General features: G+C 42.4%; 1 protein-coding gene across 1 annotated transcript in view; it reads left to right on the forward strand.

The window, feature by feature from the left end:
- The first annotated feature begins 9781 nt into the window (after window positions 1-9781).
- The window catches only part of LOC138202280 (urotensin-2 receptor), a 58532-nt gene continuing 46888 nt past the window's right edge, over window positions 9782-21425 (forward strand). Inside the window, exons 1-3 of the mRNA XM_069156163.1 lie at window positions 9782-10293; window positions 11610-12325; window positions 15706-16084. Coding sequence (XP_069012264.1) covers window positions 11612-12325; window positions 15706-16083 — 1092 coding nt within the window. The 5' untranslated portion in view covers window positions 9782-10293; window positions 11610-11611 and the 3' untranslated portion in view covers window position 16084. The remainder of the gene's footprint in view (window positions 10294-11609; window positions 12326-15705; window positions 16085-21425) is intronic.

The following is a 21425-nucleotide window of genomic DNA, read 5'->3' on the forward strand; positions in this document are numbered from 1 at the left end:
TCTGACCCATAGAGTTACAAAAAACACCTTAGTGGTAAATACATAAGGATGAAATAAGTTGGAATTGTCCTCAAAGTCAATAATCAGATCCCACCTCTCCTCACTCTGCTCTCCATGTTCTTGTTGTCCTTGCTTTCATTTTTTGGGTGGGACATACAGTATGTTGTACCACGGGCTGTGTTAAAAAAAAAAAAAAAGTATCCTTGATGTGCTTTCATTTTGAACTCAGCCTTATTGGTATTCCTCCCCTTTGCTCCTCTCTGTCTGCTGTATTGACAAACTTCATCCTTTCACGCAGAACAAATGACGAGCAGACGGCAGTCACCTCGACGATGCTGCTGCTCACAACGACGATGCATTATGCATGTTATGCGCCCATACAACATCAAATGGCCATGCACGCACCTGTCATCACACGCACGCACAGACACACACACACACACACACACACACACACACAGCTTCTCGCTGTCATGAATCTCAGCGAGTGCACTTTGAAGATACATTTATGCATTCAGTCAAATTGCTATTTACCACAGGCTTTAGGCTGATGCGGTAAATTGTGTGATTTTCCAAGCAGCTGAATGGTGCAGCTGCCCCCGAGCAACTGCCCTGGCATTTAGTATGCTGACAGAGGATAAACACGCTAATACATGCAGATACATACATACACATACATGCAACTGGTCTGCAAGTTCATAGGGATAATAATCCGCTTTCTTACACTCTCTCTGTTCCCTCTCTGTTTGCCTTTGTCATTTCCTGTGTGTAAGTGCCAGGTGGGCGTCATCCTGCAAAGCATTTTATGCCTGTAGAAATCAGCAACAGGCAATCGCGCAGTATTATTTATTGTGTAATCAGCCCCCGATATGCCGTCCTGATCTCGTTGTAATTGCCGCTCATCAGCGCTCCTTATAGATAGCCTCTAATTTTACGATGGTGACCTTGAAACACATCGTACAGAAGCAGCGTGACGTCTTGATGATAAGTTCCAGCAGACAACTCCGGCTTGTATACCATGTAAACTCTCTGACGCACGCGCACACACACACACACACACACACACACACACACACACACACACACACACACACACACACACTGAACAGGGCATTACGTAACAGCTGATCATTTATTTCCAATCGTTTGCAGCGAGGAGGCGGCTTTGCTTTCCGACTGACATTTTTACATCCCGTTACACCTGCTCGACTCTGATAGGAATTATTTGACATTTAATCTGGTCATAAAAGCAAATGCATGCCTGTCAGAGAGATTTGCATCTCTCGTGCATGCCAAGTGTCTATTTTCCACCGACAATGAATCATCTCACCTCTGCCATCGATATGCATTTGTTGCGGTTTCATGAATACTACGGCTGCTGTCTAGAAACATTTGATCTGCTTGTTGGGAGGCAGAATGGAGCGACCCGCAGCAAAGAGAGGGCTCCGCTGTTATAAATCTAGACTTGCCAGGTTAAAAGGTTCTAGCTATAAACACGGGAGCATGAAGGGACATTTCTGCAAAACATCAGTCTGCCTGAAGGCCAGTGGTCATCAGATAAGTGACAAATGATAAACAGGAAAGAGGAGGAGGAGGGGGGGGAGGGGTTGGAGGTTCCCATCAAACAAGAATTGACAATAATTGTGAGCTGCCCACTGCGAAAGACTGTTCACATTACCATCCATTACCATCCTACTGTTACTGAGTAATCAGGGTCTGTGTGGAGTTAGATGTCCTCCCACTTAGCATGAGCACCTCTTAAATAGGCATCAAATTGAGCAGCTGATTGAACAGCAGTCCAAGAAGACAACAACAAAACTGACTTCTTTACACGAAGGTACAAAGTAGACCTCAAAACTGAGATTTACCACTGCAACAAACAAATGATAGTTAAGCTTGAAAAGTGTTTGGGTGTCACCTAAAATGGGAAAATCAAAGAAAAGCAGCCCATTAGAAACCAGAGTTCATGTTAGACTCCTGATATGCTAACACAACACAACAAAGCCAGTTTAAACAAGGGCACACAATGGACCACAGTTCAACAGTTTAGAAAATAAAAAAACTAACACCGTGTTATTTTTAGATGCAAGATTCCTTTATTTGGTTGTGTGTGTATTAACACACTTTCAAAATGAGTCAAGGTCCTACTGAATGGCTTCAATCAATGGTAACAAAGAAGTACCCAGCTTGAACACCTTTATATAAAGGATTTAAAAGATTCTGACTTTCCAATAAAAAAAATAAAAAAAGAGGGAACACAACACTCAGTCAACAATCAGGAGAGATTATTTTTCTTATAGTACCAAATCATGAAATCACTCATCAAAAGCACTTAACAAGTGAAGTATAAAGTTATAGAGAGAAACCCAACAATTCAGTGACACGAGCGAGAGCTGGAAGGAAAAAAACAACAACTCCCTTGAAGCAATAAGGAACCTCCGAGAGAACAAGGCTCAGACGATGGCGCACATCTGCCTGGACAAGTTGGGGTGAGGAGAGGGAAGAGAACAACACACGGAGATGCAACGATCAAAGTTGGGCAGGTTGGTGGTGCCCGTGACGACAGATCTGGATGAAGTGAGAAGTGGATTCTGATGTACTCGACCACTGGGTGTGAGGACTGGAGGTGAATGGGCTGCAGGAGGTTTAGCAGCACAACGTCCTGACCTGACAGGAGGAGAGGAGAACAGAGTTAAAGCTGACTGAGGTGGTGGTCAAATTTGTTGGTTTACCCAAAATGACCCCGAGTCAGGTGATTAGAAGACGAGAGAACGAATTAAGCAGGAATAACACATAAAGATAGTCTTCCTGAGTGAACTTGAGCTTAATTGTATTACAAATATTCTTAGTCGAATCATTTATTCACTAAGAGATTCGATCACCGTTCAAATGCACTTCAGTGTGTCATGGTTTTGGTCTGTCTGCTTCATCTTTGTTGGTTTGTCCTAGGTATCTCTTTCTCTACCTACCTGTGGTCTCGTGTGTGTGTGTGTGTGTGTGTGTGTGTGTGTGTTTCTTCCTCTCTCCTCGTCAGTCCCTGCGTCCCTCCCTGCGCCCACCAGAGGTCCTCAGTCTGCCTCTCTCTCCATAGGTTGGTCTCCTTCCTGCCACACCCACCTCACCTGCTCTCAGCCCCACCTGTAGCCACTTGCCAATCACCCAAGTCATTATACATAGATATAAACTCCTTGCCTGAAATCACTGATTACCAGATTGTAAAATCAATACTGTGCCTTTTTGCTTTGGACTCTGCGTTTCCCTTGTTTTCTCCCAATTGCCAGGACGTTTTGTTTTGTTAAACCAATCATTGTAAATGAGCGTCTTTTGTGTTGCCTCATTCAAACGAGTCCGCGTCGGGCATGGTGATCCTAAGTCAGCTGTGACACGGTGAGCTTATCAGTAAGAGACCACATCACTGTTTATAACATTTAATGTTGTTTCTGACTGTATTAATTTCAGTAGTGAGGTCAGTATGTTGCCTGTTTGAGCTGTAGCACTCAATAAAAAAAACGTGGGCCGTGTTCGAACTGTTCAGAGGGTTAATAGAACAGAAGCTAATTACAAACGAGCCAGTTATCACGCAGTATCATCTTTCATGGTCTTTTAATAACCGGGCAGTAACATCACAGCTAAGCTGATGGAGCCTTCGGTCACGAGGAAAATCCGCTGCTAACAGCTACTGATTTGTGTCAATGCACTTATTAAGTCATGTCAAACATTGTTTTAGCATGAAGTTAAAAAGCAGGATCTTTGTATGGCAACAGCTACTGGTTGTGACACAAAGAGCATTTTATGAAGTGTTCCATTTTAAATTGATCAACTGTGAGAAAACACTAGAAGAGGAGCTACTTGTGTGTGTGGTCACACTGTGTGGTGTCTTCTGTATATATCTCTGTGGTTGTACTATTCAACTATATGCCATATATAATACATCCTTATGCCTCATGGCTGTATTAAGGAGAACTTAACATAGATTTTATATAAAAAAAATTATATTATATCCGTTCTGACCTATGACAGTTGCATATTGAGCGCCTCGAGAATATGTACGAGGTGCAATCAAAAAGTTCAGAGATCGTTCCTGCTGCTTGAGAACGGAGCGCAGCACAGTAAAGCAAACACAGCAGGAAGACGCAATAAACCCTCGTCAGTAAGTACGTCAAGTTTACTTGTCACTTAAACAACATCAGCACCTGAGTAACACATCTTTTTGTGAGGAGTGGTATGTACACATTTGTGATCCCAGCATGGATTTGAGCAGAGACGCATCCAATTTTATGTCAAACTCTGGAAATTTGGCAACAGAGACCTTCAAATTCTTCAGGAAATCTACGGCAATGAACCAATGAGCTGAGTGATGCGTTCTGAGTGGTATTCACATTTCAAAAGGGGCAGAACATTACTGTCCAAGACCAAAGAAGGCGTGTCAGGACAGAAGCGCAACCAGGTGGGTTTTCTTTGACGTTCGTAGGGTTGTGCACCATGAATTCATGTCCCAGGCTCAGGCTCTCAATGGCGACTTCCACTGTCACGTTCTGAGGGAAAACGTTTGGCGACTAGGACATTGGCGTGGTGGCAATTGGGTTCTCCAACATGACTATGTGTCTGCTCACAGCACAATAACCCACTCCCGCTTTAGTGCAGTTGGTTTGGAATCACATTTAACGTACCGGACTCTCCACGCAAACGAAATGAGAGTGGAAGGGTGCAATTGGGCCTTCATGAAAAGGTAAACGGGAGCTAAACTCGCTTTTAGACCACTGAGGTGATAAAGCGCTATACAAATGCAGACCATTTGCCATTTATGCTTTTCGACTGAAATAACACAATCTTCGCTCCCCGCCTTTACTACTCGCCAGATTCGTTTAAAGTTTGAAAGGTCCATGGTGAAACGTGGTGCTGATGTTAAACAAAGTGACATAACTTGTAGTGAATTGTCACGAAGCTTCTTGCTCTCCTTTGCTTCGCTCACATTCCTGTGCCGCGCTCCGTTCGTCAGTCTTGGAACTTTTTGCTCGTAAAATAATTCTCCAGTCTGATTTAAATCCTGTTGGCTTCCCGCACACATGAATGGGATATAATAATTGAATCACACTGCTCTTCTGGACTTAATAAATGTTGGACTATATTGAATCATTTTGTATGTTCACAGAGAAAAAAAAGATGAGTATGCCCAAAAGGGCTTTTGGGCCAGTGTAACTGTCCTGAGGGTTGATGTGCATGATATGAGCTGCGTTGCGAATAGCAGACTTTTGCTTTTTACTTTCAAGTACATTCAGCAGCTACCCTTAAAAAATATGTACTGTTGCGAAGAGTATGCATACAATGGGGACACAATACTCCATCATAAATGTGTGCCTTTAACTTTGACTCTCTTCGTCACATCCACAATTTGTAGCACGACATTTTAAGTAAAGGGAAAACGATGCAATTGGAATGAGTACGCTTAGTTTTAATGCCTCTTCTTCTTTTTCTTTCTTTTGTAAATTGTGGAGCATTAGCCCCCCAAAACTCTCCCAGCTGAGTCGATGTGATGTATTTTTCTGCTGCGTGGAAAATTGTGGATCAGAACTGCCAAAAAAGCATGCTGGCCTGCATACTGCAAAATACAACCGGATGTAGTAGGACATCCTGGTACTTTTGGCATACTTCATTTCACATACTAAATCTTTTTCTGGCATAGTAAACAGTATGGTAGTATTGGGACACACAGCTTGAATCCAGCTAACAGCTAATGAATATAAATGTACTTAATGTCGTCACTACACACCATACCAGTGGTGTTTAGTGTCAGAAATTGGGTTTGCTATGATAAAACAAGGATTTAAAAATACAACTTTTAGTTAAAACCAATTTACCTCAGTTTGTAATGTTCACCATCTATTCACATCAATGCACTGACTTTGTAACTTTGTGACTTTGTGACTTTGCAAGATGGCACCGCGCTAGCGGCAGCCTGTTGCAGCAGCTCCCCTCCCCTTGTTATTAGTATTATTAGTATTTTTTAAGCCTTTCTCCTCTCTTCAGAGTTGGTTTTTTTTTCTTTCTCTCGTGTGTTAAGTTAACGGTCCGTAATGGACCATAATTTTTCCACGTTTCTGGATGGGGGCACTGTTATTGTTTACTTGCGTGATCAGCTGATCGCGCTGAGTAGCCCCCTACTGCTGCTGCCCGGAGCGAGGCCTGAGATCCCCGTTGAACTTCGGAGAAGTCGGCGGGGTTGCAGAGCTGGAGCTAAGCTAAAGGCGGAAAGGAGGAAATACAAACCAGCGGTACCGGCAATCTTAATGGGGAACGTGAGGTTGTTGGCCAACAAGACGGACGAGCTCGGCGCGCTGGTAAAGACCCAGAGAGAGTACCGGGAGTGCAGCATCATGTGTTTCACCGAGACATGGCTGCACTCACATCTCCCGGACCACAGCGCGGCCATACCCGGCTTCAGGACTGTTCGGGCGGACGGAGACGTTGTTCGGAGCGGCAAGAAGAAAGGTGGAGGGATTGAAGTCTATGTGAACGAGAGGTGGTGCAATCCCGACCACGTGTGTGTGAAGGAACGTTTTTGTAGCCCGGACATTGAACTGCTAGCCGTGGGGATGCGCCCTTATTATTTGCCGAGGGAGTTCACGTCCGCCATTGTTATCGCTGTGTACGTTCCTCCATCAGCTGATTCAGAGGCAGCAGTGGACACCATCCACTCCACTGTGTCCAAACTGCAGACACCGTACCATCCCGGACTGTAAAATGCTTCCCCAACAATAAGCCGTGGATCACCAGTGACCTGAAAGTTCTTCTTAATAAGAAGAAAGCAGCTTTCAGGTCTGGGGACAGGGAGGAGCTCAGGAGAGTGCAGCGCCACCTGAAGGAAAAGCTCAAGGAGTGCAAGGCTCCTACAGGAGGAAGCTGGAGGCCAAACTCCAGCAGAACAACGTGAGGGAGGTGATGACCGGTATGAAGGAGATTACTGGATTCAAGGGGAGAGAGAGACAACCAGGGGGCTCCCTGGAGAGGTCAAATGAACTAAACTGTTTCTTCAACAGGTTTAGTTCACCACCCTCATCTGTCTCCTCCACACCTCACACCTCCCAAACACCTCTGCTGCCCCCCCCCCCCCTCTGCGCCCCCTGGTGAACTGCATAGAGCCCTCAATCTCAAAGGGCTCTTCCTCCATCGACACCTCGACCCCCCCCCCCCCACCCAACCCCCCCCCCCCCCCCCCCCCCCCCACACACACACACACACACACCCCTCTCTGTGACGACTGGCCAGGTTAGGAGACAGCTGGAGAGAATCCACCAGCGCAAGGCTGCAGGACCTGACGGCATCAGCCCCGTGGTCCTGAAGACCTGCGCCGTCCAGCTGGCTGAGGTCCTACAACACCTCTTCAACCTGAACCTGAAGCAGGAGGAGGTCCCGGTGCTGTGGAAGATGTCCTGCCTGGTTCCTGTCCCCAAGAAGACGACTCCATCTGGCCTCAACGACTACCGACCGGTTGCCCTCACATCTCATGTGATGAAGGTGCTGGAGAGGCTGGTCTTGGCCCACCTCAGGCCGCTGGTGAAATCTTCTCTGGACCCTCTGCAATTTGCGTACCAGCCTCGTGTGGGAGTGGACGATGCCATCATCTACCTGCTGCAACGAGCTCAGTCTCACCTGGATGGAACCGGTGAATCTGTGAGAATCACTTTCTTTGATTTCTCCAGTGCATTCAACACCATCCAACCACTGCTGCTGAGTGAGAAGCTGCAGGTGGTGGGGGTGGACGCGCCCACCATCTCCTGGATCAATGATTACCTGACAGGCAGACCACAGTTTGTCCGTCTGGGCAGTGTGCTGTCTGATACGGTGGTCAGTGGTACTGGAGCTCCTCAGGGAACTGTTCTGTCTCCCTTCCTATTCACCTTATACACAACTGACTTCCAGTACAACTCAGAGTCCTGCCATCTGCAGAAGTTCTCTGATGACTCTGCAGTGGTAGGATGTATAAGGGATGGACGGGAGGATGAGTACAGGGCAGTAGTGGAGGACTTTGTGGAGTGGGCGGGTAGAAATCACCTGCTCCTGAACGTGGCCAAGACCAGAGAGATGGTGGTCGACTTCAGAAGGAAGGTGACGGCTCCACAACCGCTGAGAGTTCTGGGAGAGGAGGTGGACATGGTTGAGGAGTACAAGTACCTGGTGTCTCCATGACAACAGACTGAACTGGAAGACCAACATCAATGCTGTCTACAAGAAGGTGATGAGTCGACTCTTTTTCTTGAGGAAACTTCGATCCTTCAATGTGTGCAGCAAGATGTTGGAGATGTTCTACCATCTGTTGTGGTCAGTGCATTGTACTTCGCTGGGGTCTGCTGGGGGAGCAGCGTTGGAGCCGGTGACACCAACAGACTTAACAAACTGGTTAAGAAGGCCGGCTCCATCATCGGCTACAAACTGGACAGCCTGGAAAAGGTGGTGGAGAGGAGGACGCTGAACAAACTATTGTCCATATTGGATAATCCTGTCCACCCTCTCCACCACCTGCTGCAGGGACAGCGGAGCACTTTCTCTAAAAGATTCCTCCAGCTCCGCTGTCACAAGGACAGATACAGGAGATCATTCCTGCCCACTGCAATAAGACTGTACAATAACTCACCTCTGACAAAATCCATCACACAACAATAACACTGTTGACTGTGTTTCTTGGTTTGTTTGTATATTATATATATAGATATATACTGTACTGTATATATATATATATATATGTTGACTGTGTTTCTTGGTTTGTTGTATATAATATATATAGATATATAATGTACTGTATATACTGTGCATTTTATATTTTATATTTATATTTTTTACTGCTATTTACTGCTATTTTATTTTATTGCTTTTCTATTATTATATTATTCTATTCTATTCTATTATTTTATTATATTATTTCTATTATTATCTTATTGCTTCTGTATGCTGCTGTAGCGAAAAAAATTTCCCCTCGGGGATTAATAAAGTAAATACCTACCTACCTACCTACCTACTTTGTGCAATTGTTGTGCCTGAACCCAATTAAAAAAAAAAAAAAACACACGCATTCCAAATAATTGGCTTTCATTATGCAAAAGCATTTTTCAACACAAGTGTCTCATTTATGCCGACTCTCCCAGGTCAGAAAGGTAGAGTACAAGCCATTTTGCATGCAATTCTATCAATGAATTACCTCTTTGGAGGCTGTAGCAGCAACAGAAGGCCATAGATATGGTTTGGCTTTGATCAGCCCCCCTTCTTGCAGCGCATGATGTTTGATGACTGTGCTTAAGAGAATTGCCGCAGTGTTAGGTGACATTGACCCCAGCACGATTCATTTAAAATAATGGACACTGGGTATCAACCATCGGAACAAATGGGGACTGTTGGCTGCCTTTTTAGCTATAGATTTATTTCCCGCACACGTGTGTGTTTGTGTCATTGGGAGTTGTTCTGAGTGCCTAAGGTGTCTCAAGTCCCAGGGTTGCATATCAGTTTGTGGCAACTTGCCCCTGTCACATGGAAATAGGTGGCACAGAGGTTACAGAGGGAGAGAGGGAGAGAGAGAGAGAGAGAGAGCAGAACACATTTCCTGCATACCTCCCTGTTCTCTCCGTCTTCTCCCTCCCACTTTGGGCTTTTGAGCTACAGAGTGCCTCAGTAGCAGTGCTCATCTCTCTCTCTCTCTCTCTCTCTCTCTCTCTCTCTCTCTTCTCGCTCTCCCCACTCTACCCTGGCACTTTTCCTCTCTTTATTACTCTCTCAGTCAAAGAGGGGATTCTCCGTAACCAGCTGTAGCTCAATGTAAACCTCTCATCATCATTTCATTGATGTTCTCTTTTTTTTCTTTTTCTTCTCTTCTAAATTGATTTTTTTTTTTTTTCAGCTGCCGATGTCACAGCTGACATCCAGTGTTTAGATGCTACCAAGGTGCACAAACGGCAGAGGGAAATGGTGGAGAACTTTTAAGGCTGCAAGCAGTGCACCCCTCCCTTGAATCTAGACACTTTGGATTGGTTTATCTGCTGTTGAGAAACCAGTCAACAATGTTTTTGTTGTTGTTGTAGTGGATGACTCATTTAGGTTATTGTCTCCCCTCAAGACTGCTGGATTTATTTTTTTCCATTTGTTCTACCTGCAGATTTCATTAGACACTTAGTAGAATCTGTGGGGACTTTTATGGAGTGTGAAATTTGTGCAGTTAGTGCGAAGTTTGGAGGAAAAGACAGACAAAGCATGGTGGATGGAAACGCAGCTGAGTGCTGAAGCCTTCTGTCCAGGACAGCAGTCCAGGTAAGACTGAGTATCATCAAATTGACTTCAATTCTCAGATAGATATTGAATTGCCCTCACAGGTGCATTTACATGCATGCACTGAGGGCTGTTGTGCTTCTCAGAGCACAACAGACAGGTCTATTTGTGAGGGCTGAAACCTAATATCAACCCGGTCTGACTTCATCTTTGCCCCCATTTTTTAGAACTGCGAGTCGAAAAGGAAAAATGTTCTCTGATTTCTGTCTGAGTCTCTTTATTTTTCAAAGTTCCTTCAACACTTGCATTGTGTCATTTGGCTTGTGTGAAATGGACAAGTTACATCTTGAAAAGCAGTGTATTGATATGGTTGTGTTCATGTGAGTCTTGGGCTGAAGTTGTGAGGTAGTCAGGGGAATCAGCTGAGTCAATATTGATGTGCCATTGTGTTTAGGAAGGCCCAAGACAGGATGTACACATAACACATGACTAACGGCTGAATGGATGACAGATTGAAGCAATCTGTGACTGATGTCATTAACTCACATTCACTTAGGGGTGAGGTACACTATCCAAGGTGACAGAAGACCTTTAGGGAACAACCAATAAGGGTGCATGTTGCATTGAAATGGATCAACTGGTCTTAAAACCTTCAAAAAAAAAAAGGCAACTCTCAAATATACAAAGAGAGCACACACCTTGGGTTCATGCATCTAAAACTAATCAGAGGATGCATTTTGTCATCAGCGCTCAGAAATTCTGCTGATGTAGATAACACTTGGATAATATTTGGATGCTCTCATTTCTGTCAAAAAGTCTTTCACTGGAAGATTTGCCCTTTTTTCAGCATTAAGCAGTCAAAAATAGCAGATTCAGAACCTTTTCTCTCTGCTGTCATTACAATAAGACTGTGTTACTGCTGCTCATATTCAGTCTAGACAGTTGCAAAACTTCAACGTCTCATTTCATGACCAATTTGGGAAAATTTGCGTAACCTTACGAAGAGCATATGTCATTGTTGCTTTATATTGCTCAAAATAAAAGTTAATTCAATTGGCTCGAACTATTTTCAAAGCTTCACTCAAGGTTCACTTCATGCAAGAAGTCAGAGGTACTTCGAGTGAGAGTTGCAGATTTAGACAATGGCTAGTGGAGATGGAGCCAGAAAAGAAGTTTTTCAGTAAAAGTGAGCTTGTTAAGTTTAATGACAGAAAACAAGCCAATATTGTGTCTCTGTCTATAAAAGTCCCAATTTATGAGTTCCTTTTCAATGAAATAATTGTGACTGCACCGGTTTAAGACAAGAGTATTGTATATTATTTCTGTAACCCCACATATCTATGTTCCCACCCATCCAGACATGACAACGGTGTCCATGGAGCCCGTAGGAATCCTGGTGGAGAGGGGCGCCAATGCCACCGACCCCCCTCTGAACTCACATGAGGACATGGCTGCCACCTTCACCATCGGCACCATCCTCTCCATCATGTGCTTCGTCGGAGTCTCGGGGAACATCTACACCCTGGTGGTCATGTGCCACTCCATGCGGACCGCGGCCTCCATGTACATCTACATCATCAACTTAGCTCTGGCCGACCTGTTGTACCTTCTCACCATCCCCTTCGTGGTCTGCACACACTTCCTCAAGGCATGGTACTTCGGGGATGCGGGGTGTCGGATTCTGATCAGCATGGACTTCCTGACCATGCATGCCAGCATCTTCACGCTGACTATCATGAGCACGGAGCGCTACTTTGCGGTGCTCAAGCCGCTCGACACGGTCAAGCGGTCGAAAAGTTACCGGAAGGCAATCGCTCTGCTGGTCTGGGTGGCTTCTTTGATTCTCACCCTACCGATGATCGTGAGCATTCAGCTCATGACGGTGGGCACCAAGGTCATGTGTCAGCCCACCTTGTCACCACTCTCCTACAAGGTTTACATCTCCTTCCTGTTTTGCACTAGCATCGTCGCTCCTGGACTGATCATTGGCTATCTCTACATCCAGCTGGCACGGACTTATTGGATTTCACAGACGGAGACCTTCAAACAGACCAAGAAACTACCTAATCAAAAGGTCAGTCAGTGAGAAGATATTGCATTTCATGGGATGTGAGTGTATTTCACACAGCCTTGATTTTGAATGGTGCTTTTAGTGTTTTACCACTCATTAGCAAAGATTTATGCATTGAATATTTGCATGTGTGTGCTCAGCGGTTTATGACATCCCTATTAGAAATCCCCTTAGTTTGGATGTCGTAGGGATAACATCAATGCCTTCAAACACCTTTGGAAAATTTGGCATTAAGATGATATAAAGTGGGAAAGATAAACTACTTAATTAATATTGAGGTGGGATTTTGGTCGTTGCCAAGAAAACATTGATTGTTGGCAGGAATTCGACCTTTGTTGACCCATCCAACCACCCCAACGTCCTCCCTTTGTGGACATTGTGGCTCTATAACATCATCTGAAAATGGTGGAAGATGTATTCAAAGGCTTTACTCGAGTATAAAATAATAGTATTACACTGTAAAAATGCTCGGTTTTTAAAATTGCTTTTAAGTAAAATTATGTAAATATAATGAGGAAATTGTACTTAAAATATTCATGGCAGAATATGGCCCTTGTGACTGTTAGAATTTTATCTTATTATTATTACCCATGTATTAATGTAAAAGTACAATTTTACAGTTGCGGTTGACGGAAATAGATTATTATATATTATATATCAGGCCATAATAGATTATTTTTGCTATGGACTAATCTGCAGATTCTTTTGTTGATTAATCTACTGGTTTCTTTAAAAAAAAAAATATATATATATATATATTCTTGAAAATGATAAGAAATGTTGCTCATAATTACTCAGAGCTTAAAATGACATAATCCCAATGGTTATGTTGTCCAAACCTCTCAATTATCAAAACTATTAAGGGGAAAACTGCAAATCTGAACAATTTAAAAACTGTTATTATAAAATTATGACATTTTTTTTATGAAGCATTACTCAAAATTATATAATCTATATCAAAGCTTCACAGAATATTTTACAAGCTCTTTGTACGTTTTCATACAGTCTTTCCAAATTGATCTGGAGCCCACTTCTTGGTTCTCCTTTTCCTCCGGGCTGCTTCACGCTACACCGAGTCTCACTTCTTACCCAGGCTGCCGCTCAGCTGTAGATGGATCCAGACACATCCATCAGGTCCCATCTGATGAGTTGGCAGGAAGTTAGACACAACGATGGTGTCCAAACCTCCACAGACATTCCACTGAACAATACTGCTGATCAAGCCATACTTCTTATGGAATGTTTCTGAACTCCTGAGGGAAGTTTGTAGTGTTCTTTCTCACAACTACTGTATCAGGTGTTCTGGCTGATAAAGAGTAGCTATTTAAGACCATATGAAGTGTAGCAGCATCACTTAAAGCCTTCTGTTATCACTCCTCTCTGTGTTGCTGCAGGTTTTCTATTTTTCATTTCCCTCCTGCTTACTGCTCATGCTGAGACAGAGCCCAATTTGCTTCTTAGCAGGACTTAAGACTGCTTCGTTTTGTCTTATCAGTATGATGAACAATGGGCCGAAATGCTGCATTTCAGTTGCATTAAAGGGTGTTCAATATAATTTGGAGCAAGATCTTCGAATAAGAGAGAATGTAGACTGTCCAACTTTCAAAAGTGCTGCTACAGGAATAATTATCTTTCTCTTCCCCTGCCAGTTCTGCGGATCCTTTGCAGTTATCACACTGGGGCAACAAAAGCAGGGTTTAAGAGGTCGTCCTCGGCTGTCGTAGAACTCATCCTTCCAGAAGAATCACTTCAGGGCAGTTTTTAAAAATCTGAACAGGATCAACCAGATTAATCAGTAATAAAATAAGTATGCACTGTTTTACAGAGTGAGAGTGATCAAAGGTCTACTTTTAGAGACCTATGTCTATGATATGACCCGTGAGCCTGTTTTTTGTTTTTTTTTACTACTGACCTCATTCGAGCCACTCTTCTTGTTTTGTTCCTTTTCCTTATATATTACTTTTTTTTCTTTTATCTTCTAGTAGCTTTTCCTGGCTATGATTAATACAAGTTAAGAAGTCTTAGATGTCATCAACTCACACAGTCTGCCATATATTTCTAAAAGTTTGGAGCACTTGACAATATATGTACGAGTGATATGCACAGTGATGTACGAGTATATGCACAGGCGCACACACTGTTGGGGCTCGTTTTTAAAGTTGTGTAACCATGGAAACAGGTTTAGTCAACAACATAGCCGATACAACAATATAATCATTCTATTTCAGTGGTTATTCCAGATTGACTCTACATGAGTGATAATCACATTTCAGATATCATTTCAGTGACAACAGGTTCCTTAAAATGTTTCACATTAAAACCCTTGTCAAAAAATAAAGGGTTTCTGTCTGCTGAAACACTTGACGGCTTTTAATTTGAAATGAAGCAGGAAGTGTTGAATTTGTATGAACACGTAATTGCAGAAACTTTAACAGGGCAAATGGTAGCGGATCAAAACGAGGCTTGATAACTGATAACTTTGACCTTTCCACATGTTTTTATTGGTTCTCTTGCATGACATACGCTTTAGAGAGGATTGGATCTTCACGAAATAAATACATTTCAATCACACCAAGAGAACTGTGAACAATTTATTTCCTCAATTGGAGAAAGAAATGTGGTGGAGTGTCACTTCAAACCTAATAAGAGACAGAAAGACCTGAACCGTGACAGTTATGTCATAAAAATGGTTAGATATTTGTGAAAAGCAACCAGACACCCACTCCTACAATGTACATACTTCCTACTTCCGGTGTAGATAACACAATCTAATGGAATCAGAGCATTTCCTGGTTGCTGAAATACATAAGGTTGATACATCAGAGGTAAATGTTAAAATCTGATCTTATGTTTCAGAGATTGGTGAAAGAGACACATTTTCTATGCTGTGTTTATGTGAATTTTTGGGGATCTACATGAATACAAATGCCTAACATTGAGCGACGCATTTGACAACAAAGTTGCACTGTCAGGTGTCCCACTAATTGAAATCTGAGTCTCCTGCTGCGTTAAAATGGGGTCATATTTACTGAGAACAGTCCAGAGGCCAGAGGTCAAAACTTGTCTCCTGTTTTCTGATATTTACAGAAATGGCAGAGGCCATGGAAATACTTTTTTTGTTGAGTGTTAAGCTTTTATTTTGTAATTTTAGTCATGTAGTTTTTCTTCATAACTTAGACAATAACCTGCGATGAGGAATATGTTTATTCTCTAAACAGCCTCATCTCTTCCCTCTGTGTCTTTGCATTTCCTGTTAGCTTACTAAATTGTTAGCCTCTGTGGCTTCTAGACGCCCTCCGTGTTGCTGTTGCCTAACGGTGTTTCCACGACTTCTCATGTTGAAACCACGGAGCGTCATTAACTGTGGTCTTGTGCGCTTCAAGGTGCTGTACCTGATCTTCACCATCGTGCTCCTCTTCTGGGCGTGCTTCCTGCCCTTCTGGATTTGGCAGCTGCTGGGTCAGTTCCACCCCTCGTTGTCTCTCTCCACCAAAGCCAAGCGCAACATCAACTATCTGACCACATGCCTGACGTACTCCAACAGCTGCATCAACCCGTTCCTCTACACGCTGCTCACCAAGAACTACAAGGAGTACCTGAGGAAGCACAAGTGCTCGTGGACAGCCGGCAACTACTTCAACCGACGGAGTCGTTTCCAGCGTTCACCGCGCAGGTCGCCGTCCGCCAGCAGTCAGCAGTGCACCGAGAGCTTCATGCTCACGCATACAGCCTCGCTGCGAGCTCACAACAGCAGTTTGTGAGGTAAGAGCGGATTTTTCTGACTAGCATTTGTGATTTGTTGGCTGATGAGAAACCAAAAAGTAAGACTTTCCCAATCCCAATTCTTCCTACAAACAACTGTGTGTCAGTGAGAGCCAGGGGTTGCTTTAGACTCGGCCGCGATGTTGGAGGTTTCTATCAGAGGAAAACCCGGTTCTGATGGGATATGTGATTGCAGACGGAATTTGTTTTTGACCTTTTGGAAACAGGAGACTGTTTAGGACTCATACTTCCTGGTATGCGGAGTAAACATGCCCATTCGGGATGTTTATGTGAGAAAGTGGGTGAGCTGGTGAAACACGTTCAGCAAAAATAAATATAGGATTGCATGAGAAATCCAGCACAGGAACTTGATTAGCCAACGGGTTTCCGACAGCGATGTATATGGAGAAAAACAACACATTCATTTAACTTCAAGCCAGTTCATTTATCAAATTTCCATCTTCTACTTTGGTCATTTCAGATTTTAAATTTGTGATGGAACATCACTTTATTCATGTGTAAAGGTTCACTTATTTAGAACTTTTTTTGAATATGGTAGTTAAAATTTGAAGACTTGGTGTGATTTGGACACAACACCGGAAATGAGATGGTGGCTCTCGTCTGATTATGGGATTTGCATTTATATCCTACAAAAGATTATTTAATGGAAGAAGACACATAATTGTGTATGTTTTATTGTTTGAAAAATAAGGGATGTCCATAAGCGTATTTCTTCTGTTCATAAAAGACTAAATGAATGTCAGGTCCTTTTCTACATAAATGATTGAGGTAATTACCTTGTCAATTATTAAAAGAAAAGCGGACAGTTATCTTGGTACTTTTCAAATGTAAACTGATAGCTAACAGACACCATTGTTTGAAAAGGGAAGTTACGTATTTAAATGCATTTATGATTTTAAACATTTCATGTGAAGCTGTATCTCTTCAGGGTGGTGAGCTATTAAAAGATTGCATCACCTGTCCTGCATGAAGGATGGATGGATGGATTACAGTCTATTAGTCACATACACAAATATACAGCACAATTGTACAGTAGCACAGCGTGCAATAACATGTTTGGGTATCTGTCACAGGCTAGGTACATAGAGATACATGTAAATGAAAGTATTTGTGTATAAGTATTAAGAATAAAGATTAAATCTGGGGTCCTGTGATGGGCCATGACATAAAAAATGGAAACAGAAAAATATAGAAATATGTAGAGAGATAATCAAGGCAGTAGAGATGAGAGTGTTGTGCATGGCAGTAAGTTGTGTTACATTAAAACACATTCAACTGTGAAAACTGACTTGGTAGTGAGAAGAGTTTTGGAGTGGCAGTATTTATGACAGTAACTTGGTGAATGTGTGTGATGTGTGGCCTGAGTCTCAGATCTGCTTCAGGAGACGGACAGCCTCCTTCTAATCCTCTCTGTGACGGCCCTCAGGCTGCGATAGCGTCTTCCTGATGCTCCTTGACGATCTTCCTGGCACCTCCATGTGTAAATGTGCTGCAGGTTTTGGGAGTTTTTCTGTTTGTGGTGCACGCAGCCGAGCATGCTCCCTTCTTGAGGGCCAGGGAGTCCATTTTTGTGCTGTTACCAAACTGGTTGTCAAGATCCAGGTGTAAAAGTTCTTCAGCACCTTACCCTAAAGTCTCTCAAATGTCTGTGGTAGTAGAGATGCTTTCTTCACCAAGATGTCAATGTGGCAGGACCATGATAGCTTTCATGTGATGTGGACACGCAGGTATTTCATGTTGTCCTCTCGGTGCTCCATTGACCCCAGGATTCTGGTGGTTAATTACCTCCCTTCTGCTCGTTGTCGGTGATCAGGCCCAGCAGTCTTCAGCCAACGTCACCATGATGTTTAAGGTGGTTCTAGATTGAACAAGCAGCCATCAAACGTTCTAACACTTTGTTCAGATTACAGGGTTGCCAACTCTCCCGCTTTTGGCACGAGACCCCTGCTTTTAGTCTGTCGCACATCTCACGCTGCCAAAACTAATCTCACCAAATAAGAGGAAGTCTCGAACTTCCCCCCCCCCCCCCCCCCCTTCATGGAAAAACAGTTCTATATGTTAAACAGGCTGTTTTCTACACACAGGACAAAGTCTGAACATTGGGATTTATCCACGTTTCAGCGCAAACACAGATCCACAGACCTTTTTTAAAAATCAGAAAACATCTTTCATGTATGCTGAGTTTGAACTTTTTCACTTTGCGCTACGATTTCACATCTATCATGAACTGAAATGACCTTAAAAATACAACTTTATTGTAATGAAGACAGAGTCTGCAACAGGTTTTATTGATGAGACTCAACAGTACTTCATGTAATCCAGGTTTTGACAAAACATTTACAGGAGCTGAAGTTATGTTTGCTGCTTCCAGCTGCTTGTAGGAGTCTTTACTCAGATATGATCAAATACCTACAGCTTCATACGGCAGCAGGAGCCAAAGGAGCGTCTCCGAAGTGAGAACGTTGAGTGCATTCGGGTGGGACAACAGCAACAACTTAATTAATTATTCATAATTATCCCAGACATGGAGACAGGCAAATGATTGTGTGTCCTGTCAGACAGGACAGGTGAGCTGTCACACACAACCTCAGTTTATGAGCTCATTTCTGACATGGTGATCGACCTCAGTTTGAGCCCTGAGCTCCATCACAGCTGACGGGATATTTTTTTATTTTTTTTTACTGTCATAAAAAGTCTGATTGTTTACTAAAGTCAAAACTATTTTTCAGTCATGTCAAATGTTTTTATTTTTCGTTTTCATGACTTCATGGTGCACATGGATAACTGCATATAGAACATAATCATTAAACTTACTATCAAAATATAGCAACAGGTAATGTAGCCTAGTAACAATGACAACATTTTTCATTGTACTAAAGTATCTGCAGTGAGATAAATTATCATTTAAGAGGGACAGAATTGTCAGTGTTTATTTGTCAGAAACACAGATGGCAGATTTGATCTGATTATTATTCATTATTAGTTATTTATTTGGGGTATTAGATTTGTCCCATCACCAGAAATAGCACCTCTTCTCCTGGCTTATTTACAGGGCTGGTTGCACATTGAATAAAAGTATTATTTGAAAAATTTAATAAGTATTAACAACCTATTTAATATCAATAATCTATATTCATATTGCACCCCAACTGGAAGATTGGCAACCCTGTTAATAGAGGTTTTCCAAACAATTAGCTTGCTTGTATGACATAATTATGTAAATCAAGTGTTCTACACATTTACCAACACCACAATCCTTCATTATTTTCCCTCTCATATGACATGAACACGGCATAAAGTCATTTAGTATTGCCATAACCACAAATTATATTACTGTTGTTGACACACTAATTTTAAATGTCAAAGTTGTCTTGTTCTCTACAGAAGTTTACGCAGGTTGTTGTTGGAAATATCAGCTTAGGTGGACCTCATCAGCAAACAACGGCATTATTTATTTTATTCCATTTTGTGCACATGCTTGGTTTTCTTTTATAGCTGAATAGTATGTGGAGCAGAAAAACAGACCTCTTGTGTAACTTTATATTTTTTGTTACTGATACTTTCCCATATATATCAATTAAAATGAATTTCCATTCTCTCATCTTAAACTGCGGTCCTGTTGAATGTGTTTCTGCGGTAATCCCATTCTGGATAATACCATATAATTCTATTTTATAAAAAAGAAGGGGAAAAAAAGTGATATTCCTGCAGCACGTCACTCCACATGCACCGTGTCAAAATTTACATTGATGTGGACTTTCCAGCTCAACTTTACCTAATTATTATCCATGGAATTTCTATTACCTCAAGAAACCTGTAACTCTGACTGAAATATTATGTTATATTGCTTCAAGGATGCTTCTTGTCAAGGTTTCCTCTCCTATTCATTTCACGGTATGATTTTTCCTTCAGATTTCACTTTCTTTTTTTTTGGTTGGTTTGGAATCTGTAAATATTTTGATAATTTTTCACTTTTCTGTCAACACCACGTGCCCCATTTCTTGCAATTACATTTAGTGTGTATTTATTTATGTGCCTGCCGGGCTGCATGACTGCTCATACACTAAATCGGTTTTAGATGGCGATTGCAAACGTTCTTTGGAGAGGAAGCAGGTTGACTGAATGACAGTTCAGCAGACTGGAACGGAGGGATAAGAGCATGGCAAGGGGAAAAGGACGGGGTAGGGTTGTCAGGACACACACACACACACACACACACACACACACTTGCAATTTACAGATTTTTGGTCGATTAGCTAAATCTGGCGGAATCCGGAATTATTTTTTTTTTATTCTTTTGCAGATGGTATCTGCAATGTAAATAATAAATACTCTTATAAAGTGCATCTTAACTTTTTCTAGATTGACAAAGCAGGATATTACAGCTGATTACAGCACTTCTATTATCCACTTTAAGCTCGCTGAAGAAACAAAACTATTTTATGTTTTACAAAATGACTTTTTCTGTGTCTTTCCACAAGAGGAAAAGAAAAAAAGGGAAGGAAAAATCCAATATTTACAACAGGCTAATATATTGGTAGAGCTTTACCCTTGATTACCGGGTGCTGTGAGTCCAGGCTAGCCGCAGTGACTCATATATTACTTCTCTGTCTTGGAATACAATGAGCTGAGTGACATCAGCCATAATTCACAAGGGCAGAGAATATGGCTCCATATGTGTCCCGACACACACACACACACACACACACACACACACACACACACACACACACACACACACACACACACACACACACACACACACATGCACACACACACACACACACGCACACGCACACACAGTATCTGTTTCTATTACCCTCACCACCGCCACAGAGCTAAGCCAAATAATCAATATCTATTATGTGATTTAATGAAACCTTTATTTTCAGTTGTGTTCTCTGTTGAACTTTAGCAAGCCAGCTCGAATCATACATCATGCTGATCCAAGCCGGACGGTTCTCTGATAAAAAGTAGAAGGTACAATACATTAAATCTTTAGGTGACAAGTTCACCATGATCTCCCATGGTGCATTTTGGTCACATTTTTTTTATTTATTTTTTTATTTTTGGATTTTCTTCACTTTATTAATCCCCGAGGGGAAATTTCTTCACTACAGCACGGGTGCTCTCAGGGGGGAGCTGCTGCAGCAGGCTGCCACTAGCGCGGCGCCAGGTAACCTGACCTGAGGTGCATGTTTTTGGATGAGCCAGTAACGGTGGTTCCCAGCTAACAATTCTTGTTGAGGCTGCTAAAAAATACAAACTACATCTTGAATCAGTTCACTTTAGAATTTGTGTCAGGTTTGGTAGAAGTGAG

Source organism: Embiotoca jacksoni, unplaced genomic scaffold, assembly GCF_022577435.1.
Source record: "Embiotoca jacksoni isolate LCO1_2020_lvr unplaced genomic scaffold, fEmbJac1.0.p SCAF_20, whole genome shotgun sequence".
Taxonomy (NCBI): Eukaryota; Metazoa; Chordata; class Actinopteri; family Embiotocidae; genus Embiotoca; species Embiotoca jacksoni.